General features: G+C 39.1%; 2 protein-coding genes and 1 long non-coding RNA gene across 15 annotated transcripts in view; 2 read left to right on the top strand and 1 right to left on the bottom strand.

Moving 5' to 3' along the window:
- LOC147350410 (uncharacterized) overlaps positions 1-12,306 on the bottom strand; it is a 20,875-nt gene extending 8,569 nt beyond the window's left edge. Inside the window, exons 1-2 of one of the 2 annotated variants that reach the window (XR_015148825.1) lie at positions 12,185-12,306; positions 11,644-11,821 (exon numbers count right to left, since the gene is read on the bottom strand). This is a non-coding gene — a long non-coding RNA (uncharacterized LOC147350410). The remainder of the gene's footprint in view (positions 1-11,643; positions 11,822-12,184) is intronic. The other variant, XR_015148826.1, reaches the window with a different exon arrangement.
- PDE4D (phosphodiesterase 4D) overlaps positions 1-20,625 on the top strand; it is a 1,650,639-nt gene that overhangs the window by 660,064 nt on the left and 969,950 nt on the right. The gene's annotated exons all lie outside the window — the stretch shown is intronic.
- Positions 11,800-20,625, top strand: LOC147350409 (uncharacterized). Of its 2 annotated transcripts, XM_086361853.1 has the most exons (3): positions 11,800-12,046; positions 12,214-13,094; positions 14,162-20,625. In XM_086361853.1, exons 1-3 carry the CDS (start codon positions 11,800-11,802, stop codon positions 14,255-14,257), a joined length of 1,224 nt encoding a protein of 407 aa, XP_086217979.1. In that variant the 3' UTR covers positions 14,258-20,625. The 2 variants fall into 2 exon arrangements, with proteins under 2 accessions (XP_086217979.1, XP_086217978.1); XM_086361852.1 differs by having other exon boundaries at positions 12,214-20,625.

The raw sequence follows: 20,625 nt of genomic DNA, 5'->3' as shown, positions 1-20,625 counted from the left end.
GAAGGTACAGTGTTTGTAGTCTACTGCCACTTGCTTTGCTAGCTTAACAAGCTGTTTATTTCTAAGATTCATCCAAGTTGCCTCGAATAGTCATTTACGGCTTCATGATGTAACATTTGTGTGGACATCCCAGAATTTATTTTTTCTTTTATTGCGAAGAATTGAGGTGGTGTCTGGCTTTTTGTTATAAAGCATAATCCTGCTACAAACACTCAGGTGCATGTCTCCTGGCGTGTGTGTGTGTGTGTGTGTGTGTGTGTGTGTGTGTGTGTTTAAGCAGTTCTCTGCACTAAGTACCCAGGAGTGGAATGGTGAATATTGGTCAATGTTAATAGTCACTTTTACAAGATAATGGTAGATTATTTTCCCACCAGCAATGTATAAGAATTCCTATCTTTACCAACAACATCAGGCTTCTTACTTCTTTGCCAACCTGGTGGATAGTACATGCCTTCTCACTGTGATCAGAATGTGCATTTCACTTGATTACAAAAAAGACTACTCAGTTTTTCTAAAGTTTCATGACCATTCAGCTTTCCCCTTCTGTGAAATGCCTTGTCGTATATTTTGACTGTTTTTCCATTATTTCTTTCTTGATTTATAGGAGTACTTATTTTAAAATAATGCTTTGAGAATTACATGTATTTCAGTATTTTCTCCCAGATTATGACTTGTCCTCTCACTTTCTTAATGGAAGTTCTACATGCTAATGTAGTTTGTTTATTAATCTTTTCTTTCATTGTTAGTATTTCTTATAACTTTTAAAAAGAAGATCCTCTCTGAAATGAAAATTGGGGTACATATGTCTTCTAGAATTGTGATTTTCACGGGGTATATGCCCAGTAGTAGGATTGCTGGGTCATATGGTAGTTTTATTGCTAGTTTTGTTTTTTTTTTTTTTTAAGAAATCTCCATACTGTTATCCATAGGCTATATCAATTTACATCCCTACCAACAGTGCAAGGCAATTCTCTTTATTCCACATCCTCTCCAGCATTTAGTTTTTATAGATTTTTTGATGATGGCCATTATGACTGGTGTGAAGTAATAAATACCTCTGTAGTTTTGATTTGCATTTCTCTAATAATAAGCAATGTTGAGCATTTTTTCATGTGTTTATTAGCTATCTCTATGTCTTCTTTGGAGATACATCTGTTTAGGTCTTCTGACCATTTTTTGATTAGGTTGTTTATTTTTCCGATATTGAACTGCCTGAAACTGAAAGTGAAAGTCGCTGAGTCGTGTCTGTCTCTTTGCCACTCCATGTACTATAGAGTACATGGAATTCTCTAGGACAGAATACTGGAGCGGGTAGCCTTTCCCTTCTCCGGGGGATCTTCCCGATCCAGGGATCAAAACCCAGGTCTCCCACATTGCAGGTGGATTCTTTACCAGCTGAGCCACAAGGGAAGCCCAAGAATACTGGAGTGAATAACCTATCCCTTCTCCAGGGGATCTTCCCAACCCAGGAACTGAACTGGGGTCTCCTGTATTGCAGGCGAATTCTTTACCAACTGAGCTATCAGGGAAGCCCCTTGAATTTCCTGAGCTGTTTTTATATTTTGGAGATTAATCATTTGTCAGTTGCTTCATTTACAGTAGTCAGGACATGGAAGCAACCTAGATGTCCATCAACAGATGAATTGATAAAGAAGTTATGGCACATATATAAAATGGAATATGACTCAGCCACAAAAAAGAACGAATTTCAGTCAGTTCTAGTGAGGATGAGAAAAGAGGCTGTTAAACAGAGTGAAGTAAGTCAAGAAGAAAAAAAAAGTATTGTATATTAACACGTATATTATATATGTACTCTAGAAAAATGGTACTAATAAACCTGTTTATTCAGTTCAATTCAATCACACAGTCGTGTCCAACTCTTTGTAACCTCATGGATTGTAGCACGCCAGGCTTCCCTGTCCATCACCAACTCCTGGAGCTTACTCAAACTCATGTCCATAGAGTTGGTGATGCCACCCAGCAATCTCATTCTCTGTCGTCCACTTCTCCTCCCACCTTCAATCTTTCCCAGCATCAGGGTCTTTTAAAATGAGTCAGTTCTTCCCATCAGATGGCCAAAGTATTGGAGCTTCAGCTTCAGCATCAGTGCTTCCAATGAATATTTGGGACTGATTTCCTTGAGGATTGACTGGTTTCATCTCCTTGCAGTCCAAGGGACTCTCAAGAGTCTTCTCCAACACCACAGTTCAAAAGCATCGTTTCTTCGGCACTCAGCTTTCTTTATAGTCCAGCTTTCATATCCATACATGACTACTGGAAAAACCACAGCTTTGACTAGAGGGACCTTTGTTGCCAAAGTAATGTCTCTGCTTTTTAATATGCTGTCTAGGTTGGTCATGGCTCTTCTTCCAGGGAGCAAGCATTTTTTAATTTCATGGTTGCAGTCACCATCTGCAGTGATTTTGGAGCCCCCCAAAATAACGTATCTCACTGTTTCCATTGTTTCCCCATCTATTTGCCATGAAGTGCTGGGACCAGATGCCATGATCTTAGTTTTCTGAATGTTGAGTTTTAAGGCAACTTTTTTCACTCTCCTCTTTCACTTTCATCAAGAGGCTCTTTAGTTCTTCTTCACTTTCTGCCACAAGGGTGGTGTCATCTGCATATCTAAAGTTATTGATATTCATTGAAACATATATACTATTGTATGTAAGATAGATGGTCTGTGAGAATTCACTGTATGATGCAGGGAGCTCAACCCCGTGCTCTGTGACAATGTAGAAGGGTGGGGTGCGGTGGGAGGTAGGAGGGAGGTTCAAGAGGAGACATATGTATACCTATCATTGATTCATGTTGAAGTATGGCAGAAATTGATACAACATTGTAAAGCAATTATTCGCCAATTAAAAATAAATTTTTTTTTTTTTAAAAGAGATCCTCACTTGTCCAAATATCAGAATACTATTCTGCAGTACTTCCTTCTAAATATTTAAAGTTCTAAATATCTAAACACGTACTTGAAAAATATTTAATATGATTGGGATTGAATTCTGTTTGTTATATGAGGTAGGCATCAAGATTTATCTTTTATGCTATGGGTTATCAATAGCTCCAACACCGTTTATTGAACAATTGCTCTATTCCCAATAGATGGCAATGCCATCTCTCTCAAATAATACGATTTTATACATTGTAAAGGTCTATGTCTGTGGTCTTTATTTTGCTTTGTTAGATATTTTATTTATCTTATGCTAGTACTTTACTGTATTTATTAATACATATTTAAAATAAACATTAATGGTTGGTTGGGAAAGTACCCTTATCTATTTCCTCCTATTTGTTTTTCATATGAAAATTTTATAAGCATGCAAATTCCTTGAAATATCCTATTGGAATTTTGGGTAGATCTATTCTATTTGATCCTATTCTGTATCTATTTGATCAATTCTAATCAATTTGTGAAAATTTTTCTTCTTTAATTGATTCCTTCCATTCATGAAAATGGTATATCTCTATATTTATTCAAGTCTATTTAAGACTTTTAAAATTAAAAAATTTTTCCATAATGGTCTTATCATTTATTATGTTTATTCCTAAGAATTGTATGTATGTATGTATATGTATGTGTGTATGTATATACAGCATTTATCTGTTGCCTGTAAATGGAAGAACAATTGAGTCTTGTAAATTTAGTCTCTCTTATTCTAATAATTTTTCTACAGATTCTTTTGTGTTTCATATGTGGATAATGACACCATCAGAGAATAATGAGTTTTGTTCCTTCTTTTTCAATCCATATTATCTTCAATGTACTGTGTGTGTGTTTGTTGAGTGTTTTATCTTATTAAGCTGTCTAGGATCGATGGCTTAATTTTGACTAGAAGTATTTATAATGAGCATTTGTATCTTGTCCCTCACAAAAGATATTTCTAATATTTCAGCTAACATCTTTTCAGCTCTCAACTGCTATACTAGATTACCTACCCACTGATATTATTAAACAATTCATCCACTGACATTTTCATTTCAAAGGTTCTATGGTGAGTTTCTCCCTTTGTCACCCAGCAAATCACCGCTTTTCAACTCAGTTTGGCCAGGGCTCAAGTCCAGGCTTTGATACTAAACAATTACCTGGACTGAGGCCAGTGCTGACCTGGCTGCCTTCCTGAGCTTCAGCTTCCTCACATGAAAAATGAAGTTAATGCTAATAATCCTCCATCTTAAGGAACCCACTCACTACAATATTCAACTCAATTTAATAGGAACTCTGTAAAATGAAAAAATCTTCATTCTATTTTCTGAAACAAGTGGAAGATGCATACATTTTGCCTACCAATATCTATCATGTTACTTTTCAGCATCTCAAAGTGTAAGATTAAGTCTTAACATATAGACTCTTAACTACTTTAGTCTTTGCTAGTTAGGCCTAATTTCATAGTAACAGGCTACCTTCTTATAATCTCTTTTTCATCTTTGATATTGAGAGCGACATTTCAAGGCACAGTGATTCTTTTTTTGAATTTAACTATCAAACACTAGAAGTTTAGCACCCTCTCTTAAAAGCCAGCCAGAAGCTTTTGACAGATGGACATTTAGCACCTGAATAATTATCCTTCAGTTCTCACAAATCAGTTATTTTGAAAGTTCTATGACATATTCTGAGGGATCTGGTAATATCTACTCATTTTAAGTGTATTACTGCTGTATGACTGACCATGATTTTTTAGTTATTTTAATGATAAAGCAATATACAGCTTCAAGGACTAATGAATATCTTGTTTTCTTATATATAGATATATACTCTGTGTGTGTGTGTGTGTGTGTGTGTGTGTGTGTATACAGAGAGAGAGACAGAAGTGTAATCTCTTTCCCTGAAATAAACATTTTCTTTACTTAGAAAAAAAATTTGTCTCACAGACATAATTTCATATTTTTCTACATATTTAATAATCTCTCTTCAATAAGGCATAGTCTTTTGAAGCCATTTGCAATGATTATTAGGTGTCTGATTCAACTTAATTAAGTCTAAAATTCAACTCTGTGTTGCTCTGAATATAAGTGGCAAATTCACCATTCTCACCATGACCCACATGGTCCTCCTTGATCTGTCCCCATTTCCAAATAGCCTCCAGCTCACTTCATCCCAGGCCATTCATCAGCTTGCTATTCCTCAAATACAACAGACTTGCTGTTAGGTTGGGGTCTGTGCACTTGCTTTTTCTATAGCCTGGAACACTGGCTTACTCCCTTACTTTCTTCAGGTTTTTACTTCTGTTCTACCTTATCAGAGAAGTCTTCCTTGATCACCATTTACAAACTCTCATATATCATACTCTGAGTTCTTAATTTCTGTCAGTTTGTTTTACAGCACTTCACCATATCAAACATATTTATATCTTTGCCTGGTGTTTATTCTGGCCTTTCCAATCAAAACAGAAGAGCCAGAACTTTTCTGTTTTATTCAGTTCTTTTGCTCCAGAACTTAGTGGTTGGTTCATATTTAGTGTTCAATAAATATTGGATGAATTAAGTAATTAATGTTGAGACAATCAGGTGCACAGGTGTTTTCTATGTAGAGTTAGGTCTCAAGGCTACAGTCAACATCTGCAAGACACTGGCACAAACCTTTTAGTCTCTGCTGAAAGATTCATTATGATTTTCAAAATGTTGAAATGTAAGAAAGAAGTGCATTGTTAAAAAGATTAAATAAAATAATGCATGAAAAGTGTTTGGCAGAGTGCCAAAAGTTGAATACTCAGTAAATGTAATAAACCTACTTGCATCTAAATCCATCCTTTCCCATTTCTCTCCTGTCACAATGGAAATGTTGTCTTCAGGCTTATTGTTGTTGTTCAATCACTAAGTTGTGTCTGACTCTTTGTGACCCCATGGACTGCAGCACACCAGGCTTCCCTGTCCTTCACTGTCTCCCAGAGTTTGCTCAAACTCATGTCCATTGAGTCAGTGATGCTATCCAACTATCTCATCCTCTTTTGCCCCCTTCTCCTGCCCTCAATTTTTCCCAGCATCAGGGTCTTTTCCAGTATGTTGGCTCTTCTAATCTTTTGTATTATTTAAGGCAAAGTCTCCCATTTGTATCTTAGAGTTTAGTCCACCCTCACCTTCTCAGAGACAGCACTTACCTTCCTTCTTCCTCTCCTATCCTTGTTTTGCATCCTACACATCAACCCTAAAACCTTAAAACCAAATCCTTGATTTGGATCCTCTTTGCATCCTACCCATCAACCCTAAAACCTGGTCCACCCAGAAAGGGTCCTTAATGATAACTGACATAAAGTCACCCTATTACCTTGAGGGGACACTTCATAAGAAGTGATTCATCATCAGATGTTTACATACTGCCTATCTGTCCTCACAGATTTATAGAATCACCTACCATTTTCTGAATGTCCAGTGCTGCATAATTTCTCTCATCTCTTAAGTTTTTGCCTATGTCAGTTTCTGCCCAGTTGTCTTTACCCTTTGACATTCCCCAAGGTATACACATACACAGTCACACAAATATATTCACGCAAAATGAGATTAGCTAATTCTGATTTGCACTTGAGGTCTTAGTTGTATCCAGCTTGGATACAACTCTTTCGTTGTGAAGACTCACTGAGTCCTATGAATTGAATGTCCCTCCTGTGTTTCCCGGAGAAGGCAATGGCACCCCACTCCAGTACTCTTGCCTGGAAAATCCCATGGACGGAGGAGCCTGTTAGGCTGCAATCCATGGGGTCGCTAAAAGTCGGACACGACTGAGCGACTTCACTTTCACTTTTCACTTTCATGCATTGGAGGAGGAAATGGCAACCCACTCCAGTGTTCTTGCCTGGAGAATCCCAGGGACGGCAGAGCCTGGTGGGCTGCCGTCTATGGGGTCACACAGAGTCTGACATGACTGAAGTGACTTAGCAGCAGCAGCAGCCTGTGTTTCCACTGCAGACACTACATATCTCTATCAACTCTCCCTCTCTCCTTCTCCTTCTCTTTCTCTCTCTCTCCCTCCCACGCATCCTTTTTCTCTGCCTCCCTCTCTCCCTTCCCCACCCACTGACTTACAGCTTCTAAGCTCCTTGAGTACAAGTATTTTTTTATGTAAATTAATGAAACACCAAAGTCTACATGAGAATTGTGTTCATACTCAGTCGCTCAGTTGTGTCTGACTTTGTAACCCCATAGACTGTAGCCTGCCAGACTCCTCTGTCCATGATATTTCCCAGGCAAGAATACTGGAGAGGGTTGCCATTTCCTCCTCCAGGGGATCTACCTGAGCCGAGGATCACACCTGCATCTCCTGCATTGGCAGGCAGATTCTTTACCACTATATAAGCTACACTTTTAACTTAAATTGACAAGTGAAGTTGTGTCATTAGAAAGCTACAAATTTGCTTTCTGGTAGTACTGAAACCTGTGTGTCAACCAACAAGTTGCTGCTAAATTAGCATTAATGTGCTAGCCAAAGGCAGATATGCTTAAGACAAGCATTTCTTACTTTAACATTTATTGCATATTCCTGTTTGTTTCATATTAGAGAAAAAGTGACTGGAAAATGACTTAATATATCAGAAATAATGGGAAGGAGACTTTAGTACTAGTATTTATAGTGGTAATGTTGACAATACATACGACTTAATACATGTACAGACTTTCACAATTTTCAGAGTGCTTTTATGGCTCTAGAAAATACTAAAAACATTGAAAATCTAGGGAAAATCTAAGACTGAATGCATCCTTTGGTTATTTCTAACTAGACACCTGCTTGGCCTTATGACAATATTGCTAGTGAAAATTTTTCAACTTTATGCTATCTGTTTCACATTGAATTAATGCATCCTATTAAAATACAGGTGTTCAAGTATACATAGTGAGTGAGTGAAGTCGCTCAGTCGTATCCGACTCTTTGCAACTCTGTGGACTGTAGCCCACCAGGCTCCTCCGTCCATGGGATCCTCCAGGCAAGAGTACTGGAGTAGGTTGCCGTTTCCTTCTCCAGGGGATCTTCCCAAACCAGTGATCGAACCCAGGTCTCCTGCATTGCAGGTAGACGCTTTAACCTCTGAGCCACCATATGCAAAAAAAGACTCATATGGAGAACAGTATAGAAGTTCCTTTAAAAAGTAAAAATAGAGCTACCATATGATCTAGCAATCTGACTCCTGGGCATATATCTGGAGAGAGACATAAATGGAAAAAAAATGCATGTACTTCAGTGTTCATAGGAGCACTATTTACAATAGTTAGGACACAGAAGCATCCTAAATGTTCATCAATAGAGGAATAGATAAAGAAGATGTGGTACATATACACAATGGAATATTACTCGGTCATAAAAAAGAACAAAATAATGGCATTTGCAGCAACTTAGATGAACCTAGAGTTTGTCACACTGAGTGAAGACAGCCCAAGAAAGACAAACATCACATGATATTGCTTCTATGTGGAATCTAAAAAGGGGGGGGTACAAATTAACTTATCTATAAAACAGAAATGGAGTCAGATGTAGAAAACAAACATGGTTAACAGGGGCTAAGTGGGGATAAATTGGGAGATTGGGACTAATATATACACACTACCATGTATAAAACAGATAACTAACAAGGGCCTACTGTACAGCACAGGAAATTCTACTCAATACTCTATAATGGCCTATATGGAAAAAGAATCTAAAAACAGTGGATATGTGTATAAATGGATTCTTTGCTGTACACCTGAAACTAACCCAACACTGTAAATCAATTATACTCCAATAAAAATTATGTTTCATTGAAATCCTCCTCCCATCACCAAGTTAGAAATAGACTCTTAGTTATCATAACTTACCATTTATCATTTACTTTTGTGTTCTGGATAGAAATGATGCCTGCTATCTCCTAGCTTTCAATTGACAACATTTCTACCAGAACTCTCCATCATTATTGACAGCAATGTTCTCCTTGTTAATTGCCCAGCAGCATATTGAGTGACTGACTGGCTCTCTAGGGCAGATTTGAAAGGCATTGGCAGAAAAGGACAGTGATAGTGAGGTACAATACTCTGTCTTACAGTAATGGCACCAACTAACTGCTTATTTAGGTTTTTTCAGAAAAGAATACACTGATCTTTTACCTGGACTTTTCACTTTTTATACACATGTGTTTTATGCTAAGTAGTGAAAGCTTTCAAAAATGCTCTATACACACCCAATAGTTGTAAACACCCTCTTACACCATGCCCATAAAACTCCATCTACGATCACTCAATAGAAACAATGGACAATTTATATTAAAAATGGACATATAAGCATAGAAAACCAATGAATCCGTGGTATGTTCTGGTTGTTTCAAAAATGACTAGGCAACTCCTAGATTAATGAAAAGATTTTTTAAGTAGACGACTTGGCACGCTCATTTTAAGCAGTATAAGTTTCTTTTGATATACAGACAACTAGAGTAATAGATAAAATATATATTTTCATGAGATCTGGGCTCTTCAACTGGTTTTCCCAGAAAGTAAGTGCCATAGGGAAGTCAACAAAGAGCACCTGGAGTGTCTTTGCAACCACATAATGAGGGAGTAGGTCTGGATCAGTAGTTATTGATATATTGAAATCAATTGGTAGTAGTTATTGATATATTGAAAGTTTTTTTAAGTACTCTTGTCTGGGTCCTACCCTGAGAAATACTAATTTCATTTGTTGTGGCACATCAATGATTTCTAAATTTGTCTGAACCAGAATCACCTGGCAAACTTGGTTGCCATACAAAGCCGGATGTTGTATCCTAATTCAAGGAACCAGGGCCTTGCATGCTTGATTTGCTCTCCAAGTGATTCTGATAACATCCTAGTTCGAAATCACTGGTCTAGCGTTCAGCATCAGATGTTTTTAAGTCCTCCAGGTGATACTCCCTAGACGCAGCCACAGCTGGGGACCACTGATGAAGATAATATTTAGGATTATTCCAAGTCTGGCAGGAATAATCAGATTTCTAGCTTTTATTAAACATTTATTGTATATAAGGTATTGTGCTAAGTATTATTTCACTCAGTAATCAGCAGACTCTGAGAAATAGTAATAGTACAATCTTGCATTTAAGAGAATGAAGGGTTCATAACTCAGCTAAAGTGATGTGAATAGGAAGTGATAGGCTGGAATCCAAGTTGTCTTACTTCAGATATCATACAATTAACTATGACATCAATAACCTTTTGGAATTATAAGAGAAATTGAAAACTCTAAGTGGGGAATACATTAGAACGTAGTACTTAAATTATTTTTTATACTTAAAAATACACTTGACTTGTAATTATATAATTAAAACAAAGAAATCATTTTATAAATAAATGGAGGATATAGGGAAAGTGTTTATAAATTAAAAGGAAGGCAAAAGTTGACAGTTTTAGAGAAGCAGCTTCGATTTCAATTATTCTGTTTATTCCAGAAAGGAGACCATAAATTGCTTGTACTACTAGTACTTGAGGAGTGAACATAAGAATTACATATAAAGATATTTTGTCATAGTTATATTGAGGGGAAAGGTGTCAAGCATTTCAGGGGAAAGAAGAAATGTGTATACTTCTTTGAAATGGTTCCAATTGTTACTAACTCAATGAATTGAGGGGAAAAAAGCAGTTTATACTCCATAACACTTCTTTTTTTCTCCTCACATGTTTGGAAAGATATCAGTTCAATACCTTCCTAGGCATGGAAAATGTGTTGGCCACTGCAATTAGTCACAGTTGGGTCTGTGAAGGGGAGAGAGTGCCTCAGTCAAATATTACTATGGTTTTGGTCATATAAAGAGGAAAGTGGCACCTGGGAGACTGCCCTGCTTCTCTCAGGACCCAGCCTTTCTCAGGTTTGTGAAAAAAACACATATGGCAGAGTGCCAACACCGAAATGTTGGAAGAAGGGACATTTCCTACCACCAAAAAAGGGAAAAAACCCAGAAAGAGATACCAAGGGTCTTTTTGCACAATAGCAAATTTAATTGCTCCCAGTTAGAGAAGGGGACACTTGCACATTTTATAAACTGCCCTTACTAACGAGCAAAGTTTGCATTTATTTTTGTTGATGTTATTTCCTGATTGGTGTTTACACTGATCATTCACTGTACGGAGAACACTGAATTTTCAGCACTCTGGAGAGTCTGTGAGATGGTTCCTGATTCTGATATTTTGGTATTCACTATTTGATGTGCCTAAAATGTACATATTCAATTATGTGAAGATTGAGTGTGTGCAGAGAACAGAATAATTATGCTGCCAACAAGCCATTGTGAGCCCTAAATGTATTTATATTTCAAATAATGGATGGTTTTGTGGTAACTCCCACAAAGACTAATTTTAGGACTATTTTAACAGTGAGTAAATGACGTGTGATCTGTAAGTAATGTAGTATTATTTTTAAAAGGTACAGGAAAAAGTATATATTATTCTGAAATTCTCTTGGTTTCTCCAAAACATTCAACATGGCAGGAAAATACTAATTAAAGGAAGACAAATAAAAATTGAGTTTGGATTTTAGTGTCAAATGTGACTAATTTCTATGGACTAATAATGATACAACATGTTTTAGAACACACTGGTACTGGAGCTGTGTTCTGTTGAAAGTGGCGGAAAGGCAAAATTGCAAGCAGGTGCTTATGATGGAAACCACTGAAGATAACCAGAGGCTTGTAACAGAAAAGGTAACCCAACCTTAACTACGGTCGCCTAACTCAGCCGTGGCAAGGGAGCTTGCCTTGATTTCCAACTCGGACCACTCCTGGAAATCTTCATCACAGAAGCAGCAGCAACACAGCTACCAGCTGGAGGGAAGATCTTTAAGAAGAAACTTTGGGCATTCTCCCTGCTATGATCCACACAATACTTAATCCTATGTCAGGGAAAGAGACTGAATTAATCCTAATATTGGATCCTCGCCCAGATCCAGTTTTTCAGCGTCGCGTACATACACCATTCAGGGCAACTTTGCCAGCTTTGCCAGGTCACATCCCTTTTCTCTGGAAGCTCCAGCATGGGGCTTATCGTCAACAAGCTCTGATAATCAGCCAGGACCCACCCAACTCCATTTCTCCTGGAGGACTGAGGCAAGCGGGAGGTGAAGAGGAAACCTCGGGGGCAGTTGGGGGCCGTGGAGGGAGGGAGGCGGGGGCAAGGGAAGGGGAAGGATCAGGAGGACAGGTCTGACTCCTGACTGGCTGGGGTGGTTGTGGAGAAAGTCACAGCTCAGGCTCACCAGTCAGGAGCTGTCCAACTTTTCAGCAGCTCCGGGATCAAGGTTCGGGTGCCCTGGACCGAGGAGGCGGCTCCTCTGGCCGCTGTTGCTGCTGCTTCTGCAGCTCCAGCTGCTAACAATTCCTGCTATCACCGCCGGCGCCGGGAGGAAGGAAAAGAAGAAGCAAGGGAGCACCGACCATTGGCGGAGCCGCGCATCTCGCGCCTTAGTCTTGGAGACTTGGGGAGCCCAGGAGCGTGCCTCTGGCACAAGCACGGTGGAGGGAGCCCTGTCGTGTTCTGTGACCTCTCCCGCTGGCAGAGCCCCCTTTCGGTCGTCTGGAGCCTCTGGCGGCTTCAAGTGGGAATCGGAGCCCAGCCTCAGCTCGGCTCCTGAAGCGGCGGCGGCGGCAGCATCGCGGAGGCGCTCTGGCCGGCGTGGTGAACCCAGCTGGGCAGCAGGGCGCGGAGCCGCGAGCCACGATGGAGGCAGAGGGCAGCAGCGTGCCGGCCCGGGCGGGCAGCGGCGAGGGCAGCGACGGCGCCGGCGGGGCCGCGCTCAAAGCCCCCAAGCACCTCTGGAGGCACGAGCAGCACCACCAGTACCCGCTACGGCAGCCCCAGTTCCGTCTCCTGCACCCCCATCACCACCTGCCCCCGCCGCCGCCGCCCTCGCCCCAGCCCCAGTGCCCCCTGCAGCCACCGCCGCCCCCCCTGCCGCCGCCCCCGCCGCCGCCGCCCGGGGCGGCTCGCGGCCGCTACGCCTCGAGCGGGGCCACCGGCCGCGTCCGGCACCGCGGCTACTCGGACACCGAGCGCTACCTGTACTGCCGCGCCATGGACCGCACCTCCTACGCCGTGGAGACCGGCCACCGGCCCGGCCTGAAGAAATCCAGGATGTCCTGGCCCTCGTCGTTCCAGGGACTCAGGCGGTGAGTGGAGAGCGCCCCCTCCCCTATTCAGGCAAGGGGTCACCTCCCCAGCTCTCAGAATCTCCTCGATGGTCCATTTACCCATGCCTTCCTGGACCCTGGGCCAAATTCTATTCTGGGAATCGCGGGAGGGCCAGCAGGGGCGTGTCTGTCCTTGCTTGAAAGGTTACTATTCAGGTGTGTGTAAGAGACCCCAAAAGTACGGCATCAATGTTGAGTGTGCATGTGTGTATGAGAGAGAGAGAGAGAGAGAGAGAGATTGAGCTTCCCAGTCGTGTAGACCACCCACCCCTCTCCCCTCCCCACCCACTTCCACCCCACCCTGGCGAGTGAGACTTTAGCAGGCGAATTCCGATTTCTCTGGCTGGTGAAGGAGGGGGGTGGGGTGGGGGGTGGGGGGCGTTGAGCCAGGAAAAGACCCAGTAATCTGTCTACAACCCCAGAGTAAGGCAGGGTGGGGTGGCGGAGCAGGGGTGGGAGAATGGGTGAGAAAGCTTGGTCCCACAATTGCAGTAAAAGCTTGAGAACAACTCTGTCAACTCGGGAAGTAAATTGAACAGCGAAAGGGGAGAACAAACACGTGGGTGACTTGGAGAGTTTGGAGCAAAATGTTCAGCAATCCTTAGGAAAGGAGGGAGAGATGGAAGGAGGGCGGGAGCGAGGATGCTGTGGGAGTTACACTGTGTCGGTGTGTGGTGTGTGCGAGCATGTATGTATCGAGTGGTCCCTGCAGAATCTCAGAAAGAAAACACCTCGTTTCAGCAGCAGGCGAGTTCGTAGAGATCTGATTGCAGTGATTTTCCCCTTAACATAAAGTGCTCCGGAAGACGGGGCTTGGAAGTGGCATTTTACCGGAGTTTTAATAGATGCCTACCGCTCCAACTCCAAGAAAATATTCCAAGAGCGAGATACAGCTGCTCTGAGGAGTTAGCTCCAGATTCTCTTTACTCAGGAACGGTGGTGGAAGTTGGGCCCCTTTTCAGTCCCTTTCCTGGCAAGCGGAAACAGCTCCTTTTTCCCGTGTCCCGGGCCCTCAAAGCCACAAATCTCCTCCCCCACACGGACAGGAGCGCACACAAATGTTTCAGGAGCTGCGGATCCTTGGCACACCTAATGGCAAAGCAGGGCTCTCATCACCTATCTTAGGCTTGGGCAGACATTGATGGACTGCAAGTGCAAGCCACGTTTGTCCAACAGTAATTGACAGTAGGTTGGATTTATTAGAAAATCTTAATAGTGTTCATATATGTTTTTGAGTTTCCTTCTTCTCTCCCTCCAGCCATCCATCCCTCCTCCCTCTTCCTTCCTTTCTTCCTTCCTTCCTTTCTCCCTCTCTTTCTTTCTTTTTCCTTCCTTCCCTTCCCTTGTCTTCGATTCCCTTCCTTTCTTTCTTTAATGAGCATGTCTGTCTGGGTTGTATACACTATGGTCAGAGGGAATCCAGCCAAATAGAATATCCCAACTCTGATGTGCATACACACTCCTCACACCCTCTGCCTTCCTCTTAGCCCCAGGAGAGACATTGTTCCTGGTAATGTCATTGTATCTGTTAGATAAGAAGAGTGAAAATTGTAGTTAATAATGTCAATTCAGATCAATTTAAATGCTAAAGATTGGTGTGATTTGCAGACATTCATAAAATTAATATGCAAGTTTCATTTTTAGAGTCCAGACTACTAAAACCCACATGTAGCTTTACTCTTTGAACAGGTGGGTGTTCTCCACTTGGGCTGAACAGTATATACGTGGGTCCTCAAAATGGAATAAAGGCAAGCATGGCACTTTGTATGTTTGACCTAGGAATAAAAGATTTTTATGAGACTGAGCTCTTGCTATATGGTTTAGTCTCTCAGTTGTGTCCAACTCTTGCGACCCCATAGACTGTATGTAGCCTGCCAGGCTCCTCTGTCCATGGGATTCTCCAGGCAAGAATACTGGAGTGGGTTACCATGCTGTTTTCCAGGGGATCTTCCCACCCAGGGATTGAACCCAGGTCTCCTGCATTGCAGGCAGCCCCCTTACCAACTGAGCCACCAGGGAAGCTGCAGCCGTTAGTAAACATTAAGTAAGAATAAGAGTTCTCTGTGGTTTGATTGACTTTGTAGAGCCTCTTAATTAACTTCATTTGTTAAAATAAAATAGAAAATGTTTGAGAGTGTGGAGGGAGAAAAATGAGCTAATTGGAATAGAGGTATTGCATTGTTGATTTGAATTCATTTTTTGCTCTGTTCTCTACACTGATTAATTCTTCTATTTGAAATTTGTTAGAAAATGGTTCACAGAAAACTAAGCTATATAACATTTACACGTAACTTCCTCTGTGGTTCACCTGATAAATCTTGGTTGTTCTATTTAAGGATCTTTACATCACTTATGTATTTTCCAAACACTTGAACATTGCATTTCAAAATTTCCTTAATATAGTTGCTTTTGCAAATAAATGTGTTTTTCAAGAAAGTGTGGTTATTACTTGCATTCTTTAAAGAGAACAGTAGCAATGCTTAAAAATCATCCCCAAATTTCATTAATTATTTGAACCCATTAACAACACTGAGATGAAATGGCACTACGTCCACTTTATTGTTAAGAACACTGAGACCCAGGGGATGTGAGTAACTTGTTCAGTAACACATGGCCTTTGAGTGTCAGAGCTAAAACTAAAACCTGTCTCCTGACTCAACAAAGGTGATGGGTGCTGCTAAAATAAATGTGTGTGGAACCTGGGTGTGTTGACAGAATCAAGAAAGATATAAAATGGAATATGAAGTTTATATTGATTGATACTACAGTTCATAAAGCCCAAATGAACCAAATATGAAATACAGTTTAAATCTACTTTTTAAAAAATGACAGCATAAGCTATGGAAGCAGTGAGAGATTTTAACCCTTACTTTTAACTTCTGCAATCCTGGCCATGACACTTGTGTTAATGATTACAGGAGAGGCAAACCAGTGTATCTATTGACTTTATATAATAATATAATGATGAATATAAGAAGTGAATTATCAGAGAATCACATATAATCAGAAGATTTCAGGTTGTTTTCAATGATCTCCTAAGATGAAATAAGCATGTGAGACATGTGCAAAGAGTGTACGTTTGTGTGTGTATTCCTGTGTGTGCCATCATCCAAATGGAAGGCTTAAATTGTCTGTCAAGTTATCGTCTCTGAAAAAGCCTCATGGATGGATGGATGAATGATTCCTTATGGATTATCAAGAAAAGTATGTCTTTTAAAAGGCTAGTTTTAGAATGTATAGCAGCATTTCCAGATATTACGATTTTGACTAAAATTCCAAGAATTAGTTACAGTGTGTAAAGCAAAGAGAAAGATGTATATACTTGGTTGAATGAAAAAAAATTGTATAAATAGGAAGGAGGCAATCCTCAGACATTTCATGATCCATCCTTTTGATTCCACCTGGAAATGTAGGTATGTTGAATAAATTTTATATTAAATTGTATCTAACAAAGTAGATCCATTTTTTAAAAACAATGTGAAAGGAATTTGAAACAATAAAATTACCAGAGGAATGTCTTTATGTTACGAAGAGAACCAAATGAAATATTTTAAAAATTAGTGCTTTTTAATATATATATGTATCAAATTAGTCATTTTAATCAGTAGTTCCTCAAAGTATAACAACTGTTTAAACTGATAAATGATTTACTTATTAAATTTCTTTTTACACAACAGAATATTTTCTTTACCAGTCTTTTCTAAATCTGCAGGAGTTGTATATTCTCAGTAACAAATTAATGCTAAATATCATTAATCATCAGAAAAATGCAAAGTAAATCCATAGTAAGATACCACATCACAACTGTTGAAATGACAACTATCAAAAACACAAGAAAATAACAAATGTTGGTGAGGATGTGGAGAAAAGGGAACACTTGTGCACTGTTGGTGGGAATGTAAATTGGTATAGCGACTATAGGAAACAGTATGGAAGTTCCTCAAAAATTAAAAATACAAATACTATATGACCCAGAAATTCCACTCCTGGGTATTTACCCAATGAAAAGGAAAACACTAATGTGAAACTGTGTATGCATTTGTATGTCCATCGCAGTATAATTTATAATAGCCAAGATATGGAAACAGTCTAAGTGTCCAGTGATGGATGAATAAAAAAATTGTGATGTAATAGATGAAGGAATATTATTCAGCCATTAAAAAAGGAATGAAATTGTGCCATTTGACAACATGGACGGACCTTCAGAACATTATGCTAAATGAAATGTCACAGAGAAAGACAAGTACCAAATGTTCTCTTTTACATGTATCATCTAGAAAAATAATAACTAAAAAAATAAACTCACAAAGAACAGACTTGTTGCTAGACATGGGGGATTGCTGACAAAATTTCATATTTAAGTTTTAATAAGTAAAGACATTAAGGATATTATTTAAATATTTTGTGAATAAGAAAACATGGCAAAATTAATGTTTTTCACATTTCCTGTACATATTGGCAAAACAGTATTAGACTTAAAAAAAAAAAAAAAAGCACTGATTTCAACATTTCTGTGTGTTCTGAGACTTTTGGTGCATCGGAAGAAAAATATCATGAATCCATTACATTTTTCATTCTGAAATTGTATACGTTCCAAGTATGGGATGGAAAGGGGTGAGAGGAAGGAAGGTAAGAACCTATCTGCCAAGCATGGAATATAGGTAAGCGCTTCTCTGGTTCTCATTGAAACATCTTGGTCCAGTCACCCACTTAGGGAGTAGTGATAGGGAAATCTATAGCCTGCAATATCCACGAGATACATTTCTCTAAAACTATGCTAGCTCTGTGGAAATGTCAAGATGGGGAGGGACTTAAATTTAAGCTAACCTGGGCTACCACTGCCCAGTTTTTACACTTGAAGAAACATGTATCCTGCGGGGTTACATTACTTTACAGAATAGTTTCCTGGAAGAATAAGAACTACAATTTATAGCTACTTTATATCTCTCATTGTAGCTGTGTTTTAACAATGACTGTCCCCATTTCCCAGGTTATAGCCTGAAACCAAAAGTTTAAAAATTGCTTTTAAAAGGCATTTGTGAGTAAATGGGATATTCAGATATTGGCAAGAGAGACCACTTCAGAAAACAAAATACTCTTTCTCTTTCCAACTTGGAGGCATTCATACACAACACACACACACATACATCCAGTAATGAATTGGTCACTCATTTTTATCTCCAAACTTTAATGTGGTTTTCAAAAAGTATCTTGAGAAGAGTTCTTAAGCATTATGCAGTATAATAATCAAGAAAGACTAAACCCTGTTAGTAAATGTTGGTAGTTATTCAAAGGCCTCAAATCTAAGAGGGGTATAATTATGTCCCTCTTACAGCTTATTTTCCATCTACAAGTTTAAAAATACACAATATGTGAGTCTATAACTTGATTGCTGCTAGTCCAGGCTCATAGCAAGAATGTTGCTAAGGGATTATACCAAATAGCACTTTATTATATTTCAAAAGATGTTGTGGTTATTTTTACCCCGAAGAACATTTTCCTACATTTAAAAATAGGAAATCTATATTTTTCCAAAGAAGAGGGCATTTCACTTTTTTTTTTTTTTAATTCATCAGCTAAATTGATTTGACCCCATACACTCACATACCACCATCACCATGACCCTTAGCAAACCATTTTGGGAATTAAGAAATAAGGTATGTTTTGTCATCTGAATACACATTTACATTTGTTGATCTGTTTCAGTGTGTGTGGTCACTGTTCATCCAGTGGGCTCAAGCCAGTGATATCCTTAGGCTCTTCCTCTCCCTTAACTCTTAAATTTCAGAGACATCCAAGATCTTTTGATTCTACCTCAGAAATATCTCTTGTATTTTCCATTGTAATTTTCCTGGTTCAAGTCTTCATCATCTGTCTCTTAAACTGTTGCAATAACTTCCGAAAAGGTCTCCAACTCTGATCTCGCCTGACTGTAATCTATTTTACACTCCAAGCCACCCAATCTCATCCCCTTGTCTGAAATGCTTGGATGATTTCTTTTTGCCTGCAAGTCAAAATCTCAATTTCTTAGTCTGACTTTTTGAAGTGTTAGCCCAGTCTCTTTCTCACAGAAAGTCTTGCCATCCATCCTCTTCTGTAAACCTCATAAAAATCACTGAACTTCTTGCCATGTGCTAAGCTCTCTGTGCCTTTTCACACTTCTTTCTTTCTGAAGCTTTTTCTTGTTTCTCAGTTGCTTTCCCCATGCATGCCGTACATCACCTCCTCCTTATCTGTTTGAAAAAACTCATGGAACTTTTCAAAGTTCGTTTATATATTACCACTTGAGTGGACATTGGTACAAACAGAAGAATCTTTTTCCCTTCTGGGCGTCCACATTGCATTTTTGCATATATCTATATTCTAGCAGCTGCCAATTATTTTGTATCTGTCTCCCTCATTAAGTACAGTAGGACTTTGTGGAGAGCATGGTTTATATAGACGCTCATCAAATAATGAGCTTTTAAATGAGGAAATAATAACAATGAAACCTTGCCTTTTCAGTCTGTGCTGTCTCAGAGAGGGTATATTTTATTTCCTTAATAATCTCTCTGAAATAACAGAGCTGGTGATATTTTGCTCATTTTATAGGTGATCTAAGAGAATATAGATTCTCCCAGGAATAGACACGTGTACATATTCAAAGACAGAACTCAGACGTTAGTCTTGAAACTCCCAGTCTGGTAATCTTTTCCTCATACTGTGAGATATATGTGGGCTGGTATTGGATAAGAAGCAGCCTATCATTTGACTAAGACTATGAAGATAGAAATTATATTAATTATGAAGGGTGAGAATCTAGCTTATATGAAAGCAACATCAGAATGAAAATAATTCTAATGGAATAATGTCCCTTTTTTTCTTTAGACAGATTCCTTTACAGACTAAGTTCTTAACTTTGGGTTCTTTGGCTCTGAAGGATCTGTTAAAGGGGGGAGTGCACATTTGGGGGAGAACATTTATCAAATTCTCAACAGGTCCTCGATTGACAAACTTTAAGGTACTGTGGTCTAAAATGAATGAAGTCATTGACTAATTCACTAAGGGAACAATTGTAAGAACATCACATTCCATTGGAGTAATAGTCTCGCTGAAGTGACTGAAAGATTCATTTGAAATGAGATTTTTAAAAAATGCAACACTTTAGGCAGATAAAATCAGAACATATCATATATTCTTTTAATTCAAACAACATGATATTAATATAAGAATAAAAAAAGTTTGATGGAACTGAATGAGAACAGTGTATATATGAAAATTTAGGATTTAATAAGGGCAGTGTTCCAATTAGTGAAAGCAAGATAAATTATTTAAAATATGGTGTTCAATTCTTGAAATAAAAAAGTTCCTTACCTAACACCATTTAAAAAATCACTTGAAATCAATAATAAAATTATTAAAAGGTTAAGATTAAAAATAGTCAAAGGACATAAAGAGGTAATTCAAAATGGAAGAATGATTAATGACAATATACATTTGAAAAGGTTCTCTACCTGTGGATAAACAAAAA

Source organism: Bos grunniens, chromosome 20 (genome assembly GCF_055505025.1).
Source record: "Bos grunniens cultivar Pamir isolate PY7600 chromosome 20, Bosgru_T2T1.0, whole genome shotgun sequence".
NCBI classification, from domain to species: Eukaryota; Metazoa; Chordata; class Mammalia; order Artiodactyla; family Bovidae; genus Bos; species Bos grunniens.
Note: the sequence above shows the minus strand (reverse complement) of the source record. Positions and strands in the feature narration are given on the sequence as shown.